We start from the raw sequence: 21175 nt of genomic DNA, 5'->3' as shown, positions 1-21175 counted from the left end.
CCTCACTTGAGACTCTCCTCCTCCTCCTCCTCCTCCTCCTTCCCTTCTTCACCTAGGGCTCACTTACAGAGTGAGAACCACAACAATGGCGGAGGCACATTTTAGCAAAAACCAAACGGTGGAGGTTAGAAGCGATGACGAGGGTTTCAAGGGTTCTTGGTACACCGCAACCATCATTCGATTACCCTCAGATTCCTCTGCATCAAAATGGAAGAACAACGCCTTGGTCGAGTACCTGACTTTAATGGACGACGAAGAAGGCTCAAAGCCATTGAGAGAGTACGCCAGTCTTTCAAACATAAGGCCTGTTCCTCCAAAATCGATTGATCGTGTCTTCGATCTCAACGAGGAGGTTGATGCCTTCTACAATGATGGATGGTGGAGAGGATACATTTCTACAATTCTTGAGAATTCGAGATATGTAGTTCATTTCATTTCCGGAGAAGAGATGGAGTTTGGTCAATCGGACATTAGGGTTTATCTGGATTGGATTGATAATCAATGGGTTCGGCCCAAAGAGCCGCCGAAGCAAAATCAGGTCATCTTCTTCTGTGATTCTGTGTGTTTTGTTGGATTTGGTTTTTTTTTTCTTCATTGTAATGTTGGATTAAATATTTCCAAGTTCAGCTTAATCTATTGTGGGTTTTGTGTTTTCTGGATCATGTTAAATGTGTTTAATCTATTTATGTTTTTGATTTATAGTATTTTGATCCCTAATCTCTATTAGGGTTTTTAGGGTTTTCTTCATTTCTTGTTTTATTTTACTTTTTATTGAGCAGAAGTGTCTTGTATTCAGTTTTTGGGGGACATAATGGGAAATATTTATGTTTCTAAGGGTATTTATGTAATCAGACCAAAGTATGAATATATAACACCTAGGGTTTTGTTATTGAGACAGAAAGAAAACAGATCTGAAAGAGTGGAGAGGCAGAGAGAAGGGGTTTTCCTTTGTAACCTTTACTTGATATAATGGAGAAGATTGATCTCCTCCGAGGACGTAACCCATAAAAGGGTGAACCTCGTAAATCTCTCTGTTCTTGTTTCTGTTTTCTTCTTTATTTTGCATTGTATTTGTTTTTTTTTTTCTCGATTTTTCGCATCGGGTCGGGTTTGAACTGGGTAGTGGTATATATGGGTCTACCCGGTTAAACCCAATCAGATGTGGTGGTTGGGTTTGTTTATCTAGTATTCAAGTATCATGTTGGGTAATACAAAATTAGTGTGTCAGGGTGCCTGAAAGGTTGAAACCTTATCTATTTATGAATGAATCCAAAACCTCATAAAGACCCATATTTAGTTCTATGGGTTTGTCAAGGTTTAAAATCTCATCTTGATGCAATGTTTCCATCAATAGAAATGTATCAACCAAAGCATTTGCTCATACAATATTAATGCGTTGGGCCGATACATTTTGATATTTTGATCCATGGGGGTTGTTCATGTTGGGTATCTGATTCTCGTTTAAAAAATCCTTTAGTCTTATGTTTACGAGGTTGACTTGAGGATTTTTAATTCACTTATCCCGATGTTTCACTTATCATGTTTAATGGTCAAGATTGGGTGACTTGTGAGAAATTACTCATGAAAAAGCACATCATCCGAGCTGTTAAAAATACGAAATCCATTGGATTTCATGTTTTAACGGTTGGAATCTTTTGTTTATCCCCAGGTCATTTCCATGAATCATTCAATCCTGAGCTCATTTTCAATACCCTTAGTTTACATTTTTTTCATATCATAAGCAATATGCACTACTTTTCAAAGAAACATTGGGGGGGGGGGGGGGGGGTTTGTTATAATAAAAAACCAATTTCATTATTGTAAAAAATCTCATTTTTAGAAGTTTTAACTTTTTTGTTTTTATATATTATTTTTTATTTGTATTTTGAATTGTACTTGAATTTTTTGGATACCATTTGATTGGGGCATATCCCGAAAAGCAGGTATGAGGAAACTTGTTTGAAACTACAAATAGATGGTAGAGGTCAAATTATTGAGATGAGATGCATCCAAAAAATGGGATTCATGTTATTTTCCATACACAATGTGTGTATATTTTTCACAACTAAATTAAAATCATCTGAACACTTCTAACCACTGAGAACCAACTTCAATTTCTTGATTAGAACTAATTTATAGCTCTCCATGTTTTAGCTTAAGCGCAAGGGTTTAAGCTCCTCTAAGGAGAGTCCTAGTTTTGGTCTTTATGTTTTAACTCAAGAGAAAGAGTTTAAGGTGCCTATAAAAAAAAGAGAGTTTAAGCTTCTCTAACTACTTTCATGTCTTAATCCTTCATAGGGAGCAACAAGTTTGAGGTTCAAAACAGGATCACTGGTGGAAGTGAGCTTTGATAATGAAAATTACTTTGGGGCTTGGTTTCCTGCAACTGTACTCGAAGCAACTGAGAACAACTCTTTCTTGGTGGAATATCACAGCTTAAAATCGAGTGGAGATCCCGGCCTCTTAAAAGCAACTGTCGACTCTTCGCATATTCGTCCTTTCCTTCAAACTTTGGGCAACAAAAGTTTCCGTTTGTTGGAAAAAGTGGATGCCTTGAACAATTTTGGCTGGTGGAGCGGAGTAATTACAAAAGTTCTTACAAATAAGAGGTACAATGTTTACTTTAAGCATTGGAATGAAGAGAAGGAATTCGACGTATCAAAACTAAGGCTTCATGTTGACTGGATTAATGGCAAATGGGTTCAGGATTCCCAGGTCTGACTCTTTCTTTTGGTTACATGTTCCTTTATAGGTATATATGGCTTGGATCTCTATTTTTATCGTGGTTGGTTTCAAATTTTTATTTTTATTTCTGAAAATGGCAGTTTTGGTCTTTGTTATCTTATTGCATTGTGTTGGTATACCTTTAAGTTTGCCTCTGTTCCTTTATATGGTTCATAAGGCTCATATCACATAGATCTCTTGATCTAAAAATCAACCCGATTAGATAAAATTAACTCTATTTTGCTCCCTTGGACTGCCAGAAAAAAAATTGTTGATCTTAGGGAAAAACTATGTCACATTTGATGTTTAGGTTTATAGTTTGGGTGCTTCTTGGCTTAGGAGATATCCTTGGCAGAATCTATTGGATGGTGTATTGAACCCATTTGGCATTTGTTTGAAATCAAAATTTTATTTCCTGGGTGTCTTAATGGGTACCGTAAGTTGTTTTCAATGGGTTTAGAGTACTTGGAGGTTAAGATTTAAAGAGTATATAGGTGTGTTGAAGGCATAAAAGAAAAAAAATAATCCATAGATTTAAATCATAAATGATGTATGAAATGAATCATTGGCACTTGTATCAGGAAGTCTCGATCACATCCCCTAGTCTAGGCGGGTCCAACTTTATGGATCAACAAAAATCATGGCAAGCTGGCAATGGTGCTCAAAGCATTGAGATGGGTCTTCAACTTTCAAGTCCAAGAGATAAATCACCTTCTTTTGCCGCGAACTCAAGCAAGAACAAGACAACAGACTCAACTCCTAACAGTGAAGCTGATTTATCACAGCCTTGCAAGAAGTCAAAGATAGGGGATGTGACAGAACCCCCATTTTCTCAAATTTCATGTGTGACAACAAGGTCTGCTGGGACCACCCCCCCTACCTTGGTAGTGTCCCAAAGTGGTATTGCCACCCCAATCACAGAAGATGAAGGCATTTATCACTTGAGACCCCTTTTGTTTGATGATCAACCTTCCGATAAGGCCAGCATCCCTCCTCGTGGGAAAGGTGGAGAAAGTCCACTTTCAAGTTTTGGTCAAGAGAAACATATAGAGGTTGATTCTTCGACAAAAAGTGGAAGAAATAATGACTTGGAGAGTGGGAGGTCATCTGGTTCTCGCATTCGTTCTTCTCCAAAAAGTTGCAAAACCAATCCTCCCGAGATCATAGACGAACAAGCTAAATTTGTTGTCTCGCCTGAAACCCAATCTAGTCGGAGGCGAAAACAGTTTCCCAGCCAATCCCAAAAACAAATGAAAATAATTTCGTGTGGCAATGTGAGTGCTTGATCTTTCTCCTCTAATTTTACTTTTTTCTCATTGATCAGATAAACATTGTCATGATATTTTTTCATTATTTTCCAGGAAATTAAAAGGCGTAAAGTAGAAGTGGTAGGCACACAAGCTGGGGTCTTAAGAAAGAGGGGAAGACCACCAAAAGAAAAGGTTACAAGCACAATTTTTTTTTTTATATTCTATTTTTTGACAAGGTTTAGTTTTGCTCCTTTACTCGGTCATCCTGGTCAAGTTATTGGTTTGCTATCTGCACAGGGGATTGAACCACTGAAAGTAAAAATCGTAGGCAAAAAACCAAAGGTTCTAAGAAAGAGAGGAAGAGCAGCAAAAGAGAAGTTTCCAAACAGAAATTCATTGGCGAATGGTATGTTATAATATTTGTAGTTAGAAGTTTTTAGCTCAGAAGCTGTACAGTATATGTTGATTTTTGTATGTAAGGAGCATAACCCAATTTGGAGAATGATTGATAAATTTGAAAAGGAGTGTGTAATGAGAAAATCTGATATACCCGTCAGTCCGTTATTGCAGGGTCCAAGTTTTTGGGAAAAGGGGGCCTCCAATCCGAAAAAGTTTGTCAGAACCTCAATGGGGAACATTTTGAGCTGACAAGGGATGAGAATGAATTTAGTGATCCTGTGGTGCACAAGAAGATAGTAAGTAATATAAGGGAATCGCCTCAAGTAAAGAAAGGAAGATCACCAAGATTGCCAAAACAGACGATTACTAAGGAAAAAGCTGAGAAAAAGGAAAAAGTTCCGGCAAAGAGAGGAAGACCAAAAACCCCAACTTCAGACCTTGGAACTGCAACCAAAGGTATGGTAGTTCATGACATCTTAATCTATAAAATTTTGATGTAGGCAAGATATGGAAGATTGGGATGAACTTTGTTGTTGTAAAAAAGTTCATTTGTATGCTTTTTCATGTAGTAGATAAATGTTTCTTTTTTCCTCTTTTTTTCAGTACAAGAGCTTTGCTTATCAAGCATAAGCTCCACATCCAATCATGCCGTCCTTAACAGATATCCTTTATGACATTTTGTAGGTCCTAAACACAAAGCATCTAGAAGAAAAATGGCTGAAAATGTATCTCCAATAGATTATACTCCAGAAATTGGAATGGTGTTTAGCGACATTGCAGATGATGAGCAACCACTATCCATGTTCCTTAGAGACTTCCGCTCACCGCCCATGATGGACGATAAGGGTAAAGCTATACTCACTCAATAATTGCATTTATAACTAGAGCAGTTCATCTGACAATCCTTGTCTTGGTGTAGGAGTTATGCCAGTTGACCGACTTATATGTGAATCAATTGAGGCAATCACTTGGGTAGATGCAGCAAATGAGAACCTTGAACATCACAACTCATTTAACCAGAACGAACATTCCTTCAATTTGGAGGAATCCACTTTTATCGATGATCAATGCAATGAGGCTAGAGGAGAACAAAGTGAGGTTGTTTTGAACTTCAAAGATAACCAATGTAACGGGGCAAGGGAAGAACAAAGTGAGGCTATTCTGCAGTCACCTGTGATTGAAAATGGAGGTTTACCTTTTGTTAAAAGCTCGTGTATGTGGAAGGAAATCGAATCCATGAAAGTATTCTTTGAACTGCCGCAGAATCCGCATTTTCGTCCATTGGAGCATTATAACAGGGAGCTTCGAGAGGGAATGGCCATAGGATATATGGTAGCTTTTGTAAATTTGGCGGCAAAGGTAGGTAAGTTGGAACTCGACAGCCCAATAGTTGATTTTGAAGACATTCGAAAGGCTCTTCTTGAGTTGGAATCACATGGATTCATTGTTGAGAAAGTAAAAAATCGACTGGAGGAGTTGTTAAGGATCAAAGATAAGCAAGTATTGCTTGAAGACCAATCAAAGAGAATTCAAGGGAAGATCAGTGAGTGGAACTGTGAAAGTGATAAGTTAAGTGCAGAAATTGATGAGATCAATGAAAGACTCAGAGAATTGAACAAAACCATTGGCCAATTGAATGAGAAACTCGCATCAGCTGTTATGAAAAAGGAGGAGATCAGTGGGTCTAATATTACTGAATTTGTAAAGGAGATGGTTGAGATAGATGAAAGCGTTCGAAGTGCCAAGCTTGATTTTCAGAGTGTAGCTGCAAGCCCCTGGTGAGGATCATCAATCTCATCAACACACTTTTTGTGTCTTACCATGCTCTGTGTTCTGAATATTTTGTGGTCTATCTTACCTTGTTTATAACATATTAACAGATAGACTAGACAAATGTGAAGGGTAAAGGACATGGTGTAGTAGTTTTTGAATGTTATGTTTAGTGCTCTGACCAAATCAAAGAGGTATGTATGAAGAACTTGGATTCATCAAAATGGGTATATATATATATATTTAGGACCCAAAATTTTGGATGCAGATATATTTTTGGAATATTTATTATTATAGGGCCGTGAGCCCCCATCTCAGAACCATAGATCATTTGTGACCTGGTGATTCAGAAGGAAATGATCTATGATTATGTGTATCCGAGGCAAATGATCTATGGTTATGTGATGGGGGCACTTTATTATAAGAGCCATGTTTTTAATTAGGGTATAAAGGTAAATTTGGTTTAATGTGCCCATACAGAAAATATCCGTTTTGGTAAAACACACCCAATTACCATAAGTGAAAGGAAAAGAATAATTCTTATACATGAAAGCAAAACCCAATGGTAGAACCCAAGAATATATGCGTAACATCCCAACCATTGCTCATTCATAGGGTCAATGTTCCCGAACCCAACTAAGAATTGAAAGAAATATGAATTTGATTGACTAGAAAGCAAGAAATTAGATTAATATATGTTTGATTGTTTCTAAAATCAATTTATACGAGGAAAATGTGATTCCTCTCAAATGATTCTAGGAACTTGTTTAGAAAACTTGCCCTGCCCCCTCTTTTTTTTTTTTTTTAGAAAAAGCAAAACCAGAGGTCACTATGTTCATTGCCTATAATGCTGGGTTTGCTATTAGAGTATACATTTTTTTTTTTGATAATCGAGTATCTGTAGGCAGCAGACCGGTCCTGTATCTGGGTTTGCCCAGGTAAGTGAGGGTGCGCTCTCGTGGGTGGCCCCTGAGGAATAAACGCTCATATTGAGTATTGAACTCACAACCTATGAACTTTCACTACTTATCGGGGACGATGCATTTGATGATGATACTGGTAAAGAGGGAATATAAAGCATAAAAGGAAAAAAAATTAATATAAAAACAAAAAGGGATTGGATAACCATTATATTAGTTCAATTCCGATTTTTATTGGTTTTGGGTGGGTCCAATTCCAAAATAAATGAAACCGAAAACAAAACCGTCAAAAATCATGGGTATCCATCGATTCTGGTTCTCAAGAATCGAAGGACAAAAACAGTATTTCAAATCATTATACAAAAAAATTTCCTTTAAAAAACTTTAACATATTATCAACAAAATTGTTACCAATATTATAATTTATTATACTTAAAGATACAAATTAATTATTTAAAATAAAAAAATAAAAATGTATCTTTGTTAAAAGTAATAATTTTTTAGAAGGGTAATTCACTTTAAGCTTCAATCGATAATTTAGATGAAAAATTGAAGAATTTTATATAACGTGCATTTATTTTTTAAATAAAAAAAATACTTTAAATCATCTATAGTATGGAAAGAAAGAACAAAATAAATTGGTTCCGGATACCTGCGCGTACCCATTAGATAGAACCAAATGGTTCCAATTCCGGTTCCGGTTCCTATCGGATATAGGCGTGCCCTCACTTACTCGGTGTGTGATGTGCGGCCATTAAACGTGCTCAGGAGACCCACATACCTCGGCCTAGCATCTGGCTCTTCCGGTCCCACTAGTCGGACATAAGTTTGGATCATAAAAAAAAAACGAAAAATTGACATAAAAATTTCTAATTAAAAAGATGTTATTTAGTATAATGCTTACAAGCATTGATCTCCCTTTTTGAAGAAAAAGAAATAAATAAAGGGAAGGAACGCATGAAAAAAAGGAGAAGGGAGAGGGGTTGAAATTTGAAAGTTAGTAATTAAAGATGTGAGTTGACCATATGTAAATATTTAGTGGCAGACAAGTGCAACCCATTTTGCTTCCTTCTTTCGTAACAAGTCAAAAAGAGGACATAAAGAGCCCAAGACATACACACATGAGCATGAGCTCAATCCCCCAAACATCCACCCCTGCCCCTTGCAGAAGGGATGTCAATGGGCCAGCTTAAAGTGATCATCAGTTTGGGTTAGTGTTACTAAGTTCCCATATAGTAATCGGATGGGCAAGTCTCGATTCATATTTAGGGCTAGGGAGCTCGGTCGGGCAAGTGCAACCTATATCTTATATTATAATTGTATTTATATAATGTATATAAATGTGTAGATCTTGGGTTAGGATTTTGAGTCGAAAAATAACTTACAAAATAATATATCATTCGGATCTAGACAGATATAGGGATGGATCTGTATCTGACCCGGATCCAATTTTGGTCAAGAGACAACAACTCATATCCCGACTCATTTTTTTAATTCGTATCACTCTAATTTCGGATAAAATCCTTGTAAATCCGGATTAGTTCCATCCCAAAAGGGCAAGGGGATACCTTGTGATATCAAAAAACAAAAACAAAATATTGAACCATTTACAAATTGGCCCATTGAAAGTCATACTTGCATGGTCATTTAATGTGGTTGGCATGGTTATTGCCTAGGTTAATTGAAATCTTATATTAAAATGCAATGTAAGAATAATATATAAACTACTTGAGAATGGGTGCCCTTCTCAGAGTAAACTTTGAACGCCTTAAAGCATGTTAGGTTGGTCGGTTTCGATCTATCAAGAGTAAATCTCTGAAACAAGAATTCTTGAATGACAAACAACCATAGACCCACCTCACCCATTTTGAGTGTCAGGTTATTCGGTTCGGTTTTGGCCCAACAAAAGTAGGCCCTTGAAATAATAATTCTTCGACAACAAGCAACCATAGGACCTAGCAATCACCCCTCCCTCAAAAGACACCGAGCCCTTCGGAGCATGTTAGGCTTCATCAAAAGTAATGTACTCAAAAACCAAAAATCAAGAATAAAAATAAAAAAATAAAAAAAAATCCATTAATGAAACATGTAAAAGCTTCTAGGAGTCAAGCTAGACATATGTAGTGGTGGGACCCCATGACACAATTGTACATTATGCACGCTCATGCATCCCATTTCAAAAGAAAATCCTTTTAACTCTGAAATACCTTCTTCAACTCTATAAATGCATCTTCTTTCCTTGTAGACTTTAACCCTCTTTTTTTCTCTCTCTTCTCTCTCTTGGTTTATGGTTTATCAGGGGCTTTATTACTGAGCCATTTTGGCATTCTGTCTGCCTCCACCCATATAAAATTATATCAGAACCCATGCAACATGCATGGTTTGAAGGCTGTCATAATGCCTAAATGGCTCTGTAAATTTCCTTCTGAAAAACCTTACAAGATCAAAAAACCCTCCATTAGAACTCGATATCTTAAAATGGGATTACTCTACTTCCCTTGATCTTTTTTTCTCTTTGATACTTCTTCTTTCTTGCTAGGTGTACATACCAACTATTCAAGAATCAACAATGGAGATAGTCCTTCGGAATTCCTACGACAACGAGTATTTAATCTTTAAGGTTGGTTGGAGATGGCCACTTATTTCAGCATTTAAAAAAAAAAAAAGTTTTAGCTTGATTTTTAGTGTTTCCCTTTTGGGAAGTTTGTGATTATATTTGATGTTTTTGTTTTTTTTTTTTCTTTCGTTCTTTCTTCAAAATAGATGAAATGGGCTGATGCTATTTCTCTACAATTATCATCAGTTGTTGCATCAAAGCACAAAGAAGCAATTCTATGCCAACGGTCGGAGTGTCCTCAAAAACTAGAAATTGAACTATTTCATGATCGAAATCGGGAATATATATGAGTGACATATTGGGTACAAGATTCCTAACCCCAAGGGGTTGGCCTAATGGCAAGCCGAGCCTTGATAAGCTCCTCAGGAAGGGTAGGTCAAGTGTTCAAAACAAAGCAATGAATTCCTTGGGGCCACTCTCCAAGTCCGATTTGACTCTCGACTCAACCAGTTGCACGTAAGACTTTCCGAGGGGGCAAGGTGAGGATACCCACAATTTAAAAAAAAAAAAAAAAAAAAAAAAAAATTGGGGCCCCTTGTTCTAGGTAAGGGGCTCAAAACCCTAATCATAAATGTTACTAATTTTTTTCCCAAAAATTGTTAGATTATAAGAGATTAATCTCAATCTATGTCTAAAAGTCAACTTAATAAAATGCCATCTAGTTGAGTCAACTCAAAAGTCAGTTGGCTCAACTCATCCAAGTTTTGAGTCAACTCAACAAGTATGTTTGAACCTACATCCCAATGAAACTAAAGTGGTGTTTTGGATGTAAGTGGGGATCCTGTGGCCACTTACTTTTAGTTTTATATTGATATTGATACTGTGTGTGGCTACAAGTCAACTGTATATCCTGTACTACTGGATGTTGGGATTACAAACCTACTCCAGATTTCCTTTTCAGAGATGTAGCATAATAGTTTAGGCCCACAGACTCATGAATGTTTGGTCAACATTTGGTAGACCTAAATGCTAAACAATCAGTTTGATATGTCGATTTTTAGCCATTCGATTCGTGCATTTTTACTATGGGCTTAGGATCCAAGCGCGGCCCCACTCATATACCAACTTGAAATCCTTAAATCCAACGGCTACAAATTATCAGATTTGGGTGTTCAGGTTTATCAAGGTGTGGACCAAGAATTAAAGATCAATGGACACAAATAGTCTGCCATTAATTGGACAGAAAGGAGACAAGTAGTAAGATTGCTTCCGAGAGTACAGGAGTTATATTAATGTGTTATGTAATTATGTTGGACATTGGATTCCTCCAACCTTTATGCTGGTGAAGGATATGCAATTGTTTCACATTTAACTTTTTTATATAATATAAAATCATGTTGTTGGACACTAAAAGCATCCAACACCAATAAAACTGTGCCACTTGTATTTGGAAAAACCTTTTTCAATCAATGAAACTGATTCCCTAGGTGGTCAGTCCCTTCTCATTATTTTAGAGAGCCCCTAATGGCACCCCAACTTTTACTTACTGCAACCCAATTAAAAATAACGAAAATGAGTAAATTATTTAGAATAAGAAGCTCTCTCATATTTTATTTTATTTTTGCTATTTTTTATGGTTTAATAATTTATATGAGTCTAATTATAATTGTAAACAACTACTGAAATTGTTTGAACGGGTGTCTTAATATTTTGTAATGTTGAGCCGAACCTTTGTAATGTTTGAATAGTGTGTTTTAATCTTTAACGTGTAACGTGGGTGTTATAAATAATTTAAGAAATTGGAATGTCATAAGTAAAGTTGTGGTGCCAATAGCAATTCCCTCATTTTGGGACTACTTGAAGGGAAGGTCCCCATGTTAAATTTTCATTTGGAAGTCAAGTTATAATGCATAGACAGATGAGAGAAGCCTCCTCCACTATCATAATCTAATAAACATTAGTGGCTGAGGTGACCTCAAGTCCATATTTTTTCTATACCACAACCTCTCTCCACCTGACATGTGTTTGCTTTTGTGTGTCTTTTTCGACACAAGTATGTCAGGACCACAAAGGCATGAGGGTTTAACTAATAGCATACTAACACCTACAAGTGCTAGTGTATTGGTTGGATTCATGTAAAATGGTATGAGAGCCAACACTACATATTGGATTCAAACCTTGAAATTAAAAGGATTACTTGGAAACCAAAAAAAGAAAAAGTTACTAGAGTGAAAACTACCATGAACTGGAAAGAGGGTACCCAAGAATTCAAGAAGAATACCACTGTGAGAGTTCCTCGTAGATGTCAACTGCAGAGTGTGGTATATGTCATGACCCCAAAGCGATAAGGACTTAAGTTCTCACACCATCGTGTTGAGCTCAAGCACCGATGAAGCCAACTCTACTTCCATATATGGTGGTGGTGACGATGGTGCAAACGTTAGAAAGTGTGGATTCATTGGAGATACGAATATTCGGGAATTGTCACCAAGACATCAGATGGGCAACATATCATTTGACAAGAGAAGCATTGACCATCTAATTCTTCATTTAACTCAAAATCAATATAAAAAAATCCTTTATCATCATCATCAAAGATTTATCCCCACCCACACCCCAAAAAAAAATTGACGTTGGGTGAATGAATTACATTCCTCCATTCACTTTTGTCCAAAGCCATATTTTTCTGCTGATTCCTGCGTTCATATCTACTCTGAAAACCTCAAATCCAACACTTTTTGTATATGAACAACCCCAATTTAAGCGTTGATGAGCACACATAATCACTTTGGTTGACATTTTCCGCGCTCAAGTGACTTTATTATCAAAAGTACTCTCTCACTACAACAATCTGAATGATGAAACCTTCGTCAAACGAACAAAAAAAAAAAAGGATAGTTAATAACTAGAAGAGATGGAATCATACATTTAATGCAAAAAAAAAAATCATTCTTCACTTACTTGCTAAGGCCTTTCTACAAGATGAATAAATGGTTTGGTTAGCACGCCAAGTTCGAAAACTGCATTATAAGGAAAACATGCTAATTTGGATAGTTTTTGGATCCCAATCTTGCTCGGGACAATGAGAGTCAGGTATCAAAACATATTGGCAGTTGGTATTGTTTCTTCAACTACATTGGCTCTTTGTTTCGGTGCCAGGGAGGATGAATATCTATCCAAAGGGAGGAAGGAAACATCGAAAGGTGCATTCATTTGTAAATTCTTATTAATTGGTTCAACTTGGACTGCCTTCATGGAATCAAGTATGCTGCAGGGCGTCTCTATAACCATCCGTTTCTGCGGTCTTTTAAAAGTTCTAGTGGCGTCAGAACTTGTTCCTGGATATGCCACAAAAGGAAATCTTAGTGATACTCCCAAACTATATTTTTTAATAATATCTTCGATAAGTAATGAATACTAATAGATGGAATAATTCAAAAACAACCCTTAGTTAGCAATTTTCCATATTATTCATATTCAAAATGTGAATTTTATGATTTTTCATGAAATGGGTGATATTTTAAAACAACAGCCCATTCAACAAAAAGAATATTTTTTAGCTGAATTTTTTAACTATTCTTTTTCATGACAAAGAAAAATTATATTAGAACTTCTACCGTACTGTATGTTTGTGGCATGCTGAATTGCTAACAAGGGTCGCAAGAACTATCATGGGGCTTAGACCCATAGTTCAGTTGGTTTGACATATTGCAAAGCAACTTTGAGGTCGTGGGTTCAAGTCCAGCTTACCCATCCAAAAAAAAAATTCTATTATGATATAACCGATAAAAAAATAACTATAATGACAGAAGAGAAGGATGATGTAAGTGTTTTGTTTCTCTATGAAAGATCTTTGATGAGTTGTTTTGTCTTCTTTCGTTTTCCACTAGCTGCTAAACTTCTTATGGATGTGTGTGTGTGTGTGTTGTTAACAGCCATTTACCCCAAAAGACCAATCTGACAGAGAAGGCATAACTATGAATATAAGAGGGTCATGGGTCGAACTAGGGCACAATACGTGAGCACATGACACCCGGGAGTGGAGGCAGATAACTCAACATTCAACACTCCCCCTCACCCATAAGGTTGGAAAATTCCCTCAAGTAGACTCGAACTCGTGACCTACATGAACATAGCGCTCTAATACCATGTTAACAACCATTTACCCCAAAAGACCAATTTGATGGAGAAGGCGTAACTATGAATATAAGAGGGTCATGGGTCGAACTAGGGCACAATACGTGAGTACGTGACACCTGGGAGCGGAGGCGGATAACACAACACTTAACATGTGTGTGCTTGTGCGCACACATTCGTGGAGACAAAATTTGTAGAAATAAGATAGAAAGACATGGAATAACTGAAGAATAAGAATTGCTCGAGGGTTAATGGAAGGGAAATTCCCACGTAAGCACAATAAAGATATACCTTGATCGTTCAATGGGAACAACGACACCATATTACATGAAATTGTGGGAGCTCTAAAATGCATTTCTAGTGAAATATCAGTAGACAGTTGCATGGTTAACCCATTTACAACATTGTTCTATTTTTTTCCGAACAACAGAAAAAACAAGAATTCTAAAAGCTCAACATTAGGTATATGTGTACCAAGCAGGGCCTAAATGTAGAAATACTACTAATATAGAAATTATCGTTCACAGTTCCTAATCCCAACTGTTTAGGATAATACAGAATCTAAAACCATACTATATAACCAATACTCCCTTGCCCTGATGAAAAGAAGTTTTGTTTGACTTCTAGGATGAGGGTTCAAGTAATGGTATGAAGAAGACAAAAAAAAAAAAAAAAAAACCATACCATATACAAATCAATGCAAATGATTTGTAGTGTACCAAGCAGGGCCAAAATGTAGAAATACTATTAATATAAAAATTATCATTCACAGTTCCTAATCCCAACTGTTTGTGATAATATAAAATCTAAAACCATAGTATATACTACCATCTATTAATGTCTTTTTTGGTGAAACCATTTGAAATCCTTCTTTTTTATCTCCCAATAATCCCACATAAATCTTTTGCATTTGACTACAGTTAGCAACATTAACATGTTAATATGCAAATATTGCGATAGAGCTTCGAACGAATATTTATGAAAATAAAGCAGCATCAATTGTACATGTGATATGTACCTCCATATGTTTGGAAATATGGCGGGTCCAGAGGTCTCTTAGCAGGTTGTGAGATTCCACCTCTGATGGCATGCGATGTGAGAGCATAGTTTTCATTTTCAGATTTAAACCTTTCGTTGTTTTTCTGGAACAAATTTGAAAGAAGAAATCAGTGAAATCCTTGAATTAGACCATGGGTTGTGGCATACTGGCATTTGACTTTTAGAATATCGGAAAAAAAAGGTTTACACTAATTACATATGTAAATTAATCATGATTAGTTAAGTAACTATATCATCTTATTTTGATGCTTTTTAAGCATATTAGTACATTTGGATAAGCGCACACAATCATCCATGTTTTAATTATCCGTACTTGGATACATTTGTAACTAATTCAACTACATTTAAAAATTAAAGAAAAAAACAACATATGAATGAAGTACTGAATAGTTTCTTGAATTAAATAAGTGTTTCACATATTAGGGTAATGTAGTTAATGTGACATTATTATTTTCATTTTCATGTGAAGCAATATTTTTCCATTGTCAGGCTCTCAAATACTTGAGTGTGTGTATAATATCACTTCAATATACCACTACACCACACTGAAACTAGTAGGGGTGCAACATGGTTCGGTTTGGTTCAGTTTGCGACTAAATCGGAACTGAACCGACATAGTTCAGTTCCACTAAATAAGAAACAGAACCGAACTGAACTAAACTAAGGTCGGTTTGGTTCGGTTCGGTCTGTGCGTTGCTAATATCCCTATAAAACATGTTTGATGCAACAACTTTGAATGAAAATAAATAAATTATAAACATGAAATTTCATATAATAAATCATTGATCTACTCACAAAAAAAAGTCAATAATCTATACAACCCTTGAACGGAGAACCGAACTGGAACTTGTTCCAAACCAGCCCAAAGCTATCAGTTTGGTTTGGTTCTCGGTTTGAACTGGACCAAGTTGCAACCCTAGAAACTAGTACCATAGTTCAAGCTACAAATCTTATACCCCATGCCTGAAGACTTACAAACAAGGATTTGGGGTTCTATCTACAGCTATCCAGTTAATAGTGAAATAATGTAAATATTAAGTAATGACATTGAAGGATAATCACACATTTAGTTCTACCGAAATCTGAGGAGCATGTGTACTGTATAAGACACCAGGGTCTTGAAGAAGTGGCCTCCCCCTGAAGTTAGAGCAAAGAGAATGCTAAATATATTACAAGATCATAAATAATTCCGTAGTAAGTATCATAACATGAGCAAAAGAGAAGGAACCAATGCTTACAAAGAAGGAATCTCTTCCGATTCGTTATTGTCCTCAATTTCTTCAATTAGTCCATCTTTAGATACTTGACTTGAATTAACTTCTGTATTTTGAGACTGTAGAGACAAACATGACGATCCCAAATGAGGTTCATTTACGCATGAAGCTTTGTTTTCTATTATGAGAGACCTAGCCTCAGATTCCTCTTCTTTGAAAGAAATTGGTGGCTTAAGAAGATAACTCCCGTGACCTATCTCCACTGGAAATGTTGAATCTTCCCTTGCATAAATAAGCACCTCTTCTGAAGATCCTGAAAGGTAGGATGGTTCTTGTTGTAGAATCTTAAGCAGGTCTCTTCTGAGCTTCTCAACAAGTGAAAGCTTGGGGCATCTATTGTTTGTTCTCTTTTTAGAAGGAATGTGTAAGTCCAAGAAACTTGATTGGACTGGACCTGCAAACCACAATGGTATTAGATCAGTAGAAATGAAGCAAAGTGAAGTTTATAATTTAATAGTACAATATTTATACATATAGGGACACTTAAAGGGGAAAATGAAGAAGTAAGATTGGTAGAATTGCTAAGAAGGTGAAGACCTCGCAGTTTGAAATTTTCAAGTCTAGATTAAGATATAGTGGAAACATACCACACTGTCTATCTTATTGGGTTATACGAAATATAGATAAAGATACAAAATAAACATAATGACAAAGATAGTTAAAGGACAGACACCAAGGGAACTTATAAATTTTTTTCACATGACAAGATCTCGTCTTCCATAACTCATTTAACCAAGAAACATAATATCATTACATGAGAGCCCTCTTTATGCAGAATCTGGAATTCTATCAGCATCATTTGCTCACATCAAATTTTCCATAAAGATCTGTCAACTCTATACAGGTTGCATTCATGCCTTTTCACACTGAGTTAACTAGTTATGTAACTATCACATCCTACTAAATGCTAATTGTGGCGGTAAACACCTCGAGATACATGGTAAAGACGATAAGGACTCCCCGGCTGTCTTGACTCAACTTTCTTTGATAGGATGCTAGAAGATTAAAATCTGAGTCTCTGTAGTTTCAAGATCAGATTATTGGCTTGGGTCAAGGAGAGTTGTGTACTATTGCCTTCATCTGTCCCATTTTTATAGGTCTTGGATGTGCTAGGTAGCTGTCACATCTTGGGATCGTGTGGCAATGGTCAAAACCTTTTAGGGTCATCCAGGAGGACACTCGCTAAAAGTTACCTCCTTTATGACACGTTTGAGGGACATTATTTGATTTTTTAGGTTAGTGTGCGGCTCCCATAAGCCGCCTGCCCAAAGTTCAATGTGCCTACTAACGCACTCCCATAATTTTCTCTCATTTAGAGGAGAAAATTCGGGTACCCTGTCCACCTACAGGTTTACTCGTCTTTAGTTGTCAGGAATCTCAGTGAGGACACATGCACATGAGATTATGTCCCTTTTATACCCTTACACTAACACATACATCCAATCATCATCAGAGCTTTATCCTAACGATTCAGGGTCATTGACATGAACCCTGCCCTCTAATTCCACTCATTATCTATATATGCATGAAAAGGCTCCTCATTGTAACCAAAAATATCTCTTTGTTCATATGTTGGATGCATCTAGCCATGTTTTCACAGATCCATATCACCCCTAAAGTTAAGCCAATCAAACCAACAAAGTGACCTTAGTCGAAAATCCATTGGATTAATCCGAATCCAACCTTCAGGATGTTTTGGATCCATTCATTTCGCTTATATTCACATCATTTAGAAAGATGCAATCATATAATTATTCACATCTGTATTAGCTTTATAGAAATGCTGCAAACAAAGAAGAATAAGTATAAGAAAAATGTCCAAATATTGTAAAATCAAAGTACATTATAACTGTACTGTTGTGGGATCCTCAAAGCATCAACACATAAAAATGCTTTAGAAATTTCTTTCAATGAGAGAAAAAAAAAAAAAAGAACAATCAAACTTAAAAGAAAAGAAAAGAATCTGAATCTGATTGTAATTAATTATGTGTTAAAGTTTTTGAAAGGTTGCAAGGATAAACCTGAGAAGTCGTTCCCATCTACGCTAGCCAACTGAATGCAGCTCTCGGAGATCGATATTGCAGATCCTGAACTAGAACCATTGTTTGCAGCATCTTCAAGACCTAAGGGGTACGGGTCAAACATCTCTTTATCTTCCATGTCACCTTCTATATGATCTTTTATATGCCAATTCTCTGGCTTAGTCATAGATTGTGATTTATCCTCTCGGGAGTTTTGAGAGTCCTCAGAATCAAGAGACATGAAGGCACGAGCATGTAATGGAGTATAGTTGGCGAGTGTTCCCCTTGTCCTCCATCTCGATCCACATGCATTGCACAAAACTGGCTTTCCCGGTGGCCCATTCCTCCAAAGTGGAGTGCCTATGTCATTTTGCCACCCCTTCAGCATTTGCAAACTCACGAAATGATGAAGCAAGTATGTTTTAAACTTTCTATTAATAAAATGAAGGCGTGAAAAAAATTATGTGCCCATCATGATAGTGAAGAAATATGGTATTGTAGTCGTACTTGGTTAGATTAGCCCATGATGTTTAACTCTAGATTCCCCCACCCAAAAAAATGAAAATAAAGAATTTGAAACCAAACAAGAGGTGGAGTCCATATCCTCTATAGCTAACCAGCCAAGAAATTTGGTACTTATTTAATTCATCAGAGCATAATGGATAAGAAATTGACTTGACTTAAGCTTTGAACAATTGGAAACTTATTTTGATACCTTTTTGTGTCACCTTAACCCATTGAGAAAAAAAAACACTTAAAATTGCCAAAATTTTGAAATATGTGGGGCAAATGTAGATCAAAATACCTGACAAACCCACAAAACAAAGGTAGGAAAATTGGTTTTTTGTATGAATGACAAAAGATGAGGAAATAAAAAGGATGATAACCATCCATAGAATTGCAATGGGTATGTGTGTTTGTATAGACATGATGCCCATGTCATTCACCTTTACCACAAATTAGATGGACTGTTCACTTTAGCATTATCACTGCTAAACTTATGTAGTAAAATCCAATCTTATAGGTCCACTAGATGTTTACTTTGCATGCCATGACACTTTTGATAATGAAGAAACAAATGTCTTTGACATTAAGTTGCCAAGTATATGCATCCCAGTAGCTCTCTCATAGGACCTTCTTGGCTTGAGATTCTTGAAGAGTGGCTGTGAGATGACATAAAACTTATCACATTAAATATTGACTCATCAAGTAGGGCCAACAGCATGAACAAAAAAGGAGGGAATCTTGGGATAAATGATGCAAGATGACAATAACGAGGCATTGTTGTGGGTTGAGGAAAGTCTCCAAGAGTTCACATTAATAAATAGGCCAAGGATTCCAAAGTACAACATGATTCAGGCAACTTAACTTTCTAACTAGGTTGTTTGTTGGAGGTGGATCTTCCCCATGAACTTTGTAGAAGTGGTTGTGTCATGTGTCCTAATCATCAAATTTAAGTTGGTTACAAGAAGAAGAAAATTTCATAGAGGTGCAAGAGGTGTGGGATCTTCAGTGTCAACCTAAAGGAGAAAACAAGCTATGTTATGCTATAAACGTCTCAGACTCATAAATCTAATGAAATAAAAAATTCGGCAATTAGATGTAATGCATTATTGAATCAAATTTTGGCTTATATCAATGGGGTTCTAAGACCCTCTCAGCCTATATATTCCCCTGTTTATTTAGGGATAAACATAAACAACCCAGGGATTACTAGCCCCTGGAAGCAAATTTAGTTTGAGGGTCATTCCAGTTTGAATTCCTTCTTGGGGAATTCCTTATTATTTCCCTTTCTAGATTTGTAAGCACCATTTATGAGACATGGAATACCAATTTGGCTCAACAATTTGTTGCATTTCTCTTGGTTAGCTTTTAAGATAGACTTCGTTTAAGATCAATTTTAGTAAGGATGCCACCAAAAGGATACATTTCTTTGTCATTTAGGACTCAGAGAGGGAAACCATGGGCTAAAGACTTCTGAACTGTCCTTTTCTTTGAAAGCTTTCAGCAAATTTTGCCAATGAGCAGATTATGATGGTGTTATTTACCATCTTTTAGTTAGTTAAATGTAGCACATGGGGAGTGATTGAAGCCAAATGATGAACTAGTTTACTACATGTACTAATGCTTGTATAAATTTGCTAAAACTTCAAATAGTCTAGAAGACAAAAGACTATGAAAACTGCAAAATTATCAGCATTTAAGGTGGTCTTGGAGTCCTAGTAGCGTTAATCAGAGATGAGAGACAGAAAATTATGAAGAGAGAATGTGAACGGAGGCAAGATTTGGGAATCGGAGAATTACCAAAGCATAAGCTTCCTACAACTAAGGTCCATTCTTCTTTCGGCTAACCATCTCAGAATATTTTCCTCGTTAACAATGGTGAGAAACAAAATCCAAATAACTAGAACATATATCAATGATAATATCTAGAAATATAAATATTTCAAAGTATCCAAACTGGCCTTGAATCATATAAATCTCAACTATGCAATTAAACAAGCAGGCAATGCTTCCAATTTATTTTGTAGCATTATGGGCTAATGACTCTCCGGGCTTGAGTAAACAAGGAAGAGCCAAAAACCCGATTATCTTATAGATTTTAGAACTCAATTTTCAAACATTTAAACTATGTAGCCAATGTACCTAGAGAGCAAACACATCAAGAACCATAACACTAACAACCAACGGAATAAGAGTTAAAGCTATTAGAGAGGACACCCCCAACACCATGGTTTGAAATAATTACAAACATGATTCAATCACATTAGTTTAAGAGAAAGTGAACAAAGAGTAAACAAAGAAACACATACCATTCATCAAATTAGTTCTAAAAACAGAGCAGAAACATACAAAAACAATGATATTTTACAATCTAATTCAGACCCATTGAGATTCTTAATTCAAAAACATGTTAAAATCACCATTTCAGTTATATAACAAGAACAATCATATCTAAGAGAAAAAAGGATGATAAGTCTTGAGGAAACAAACTTACTTGTGATCCCACAATGGCAACAAGGCCCTTTTTTTCCCATGCAAGTTTATTTGTTTCTAGTGAGAT

At 36.2% G+C, this 21175-nt stretch overlaps 2 protein-coding genes across 2 annotated transcripts; one reads left to right on the top strand and one right to left on the bottom strand.

Moving 5' to 3' along the window:
* LOC147404233 (uncharacterized) lies at positions 1–6367 on the top strand. Its single transcript, XM_086440102.1, has 8 exons — positions 1–538; positions 2299–2715; positions 3306–3998; positions 4086–4166; positions 4272–4380; positions 4545–4829; positions 5058–5219; positions 5293–6367. The coding sequence occupies exons 1-8, from the start codon at positions 86–88 to the stop codon at positions 6153–6155; spliced, it is 3063 nt and encodes a 1020-aa protein (XP_086296228.1). The 5' UTR covers positions 1–85; the 3' UTR covers positions 6156–6367.
* Positions 6368–11407: 5040 nt separating this feature from the next.
* On the bottom strand, positions 11408–21175 carry LOC147404232 (uncharacterized). The gene is made up of 7 exons (XM_086440101.1): positions 21110–21175; positions 18112–18490; positions 16055–16484; positions 15881–15953; positions 14776–14899; positions 12582–12958; positions 11408–12485 (listed from the first exon to the last, which is right to left on the bottom strand). Exons 2-6 carry the CDS (start codon positions 18350–18352, stop codon positions 12717–12719), a joined length of 1110 nt encoding a protein of 369 aa, XP_086296227.1. The 5' UTR covers positions 18353–18490; positions 21110–21175; the 3' UTR covers positions 11408–12485; positions 12582–12716.

Source organism: Akebia trifoliata, chromosome 4 (genome assembly GCF_017979445.1).
Source record: "Akebia trifoliata isolate Shusen 1 chromosome 4, ASM1797944v1, whole genome shotgun sequence".
NCBI lineage: Eukaryota > Viridiplantae > Streptophyta > Magnoliopsida > Ranunculales > Lardizabalaceae > Akebia > Akebia trifoliata.
The sequence above is the reverse complement of the archived record's forward strand: the minus strand, read 5'-3'. Positions and strand labels throughout refer to the sequence as shown.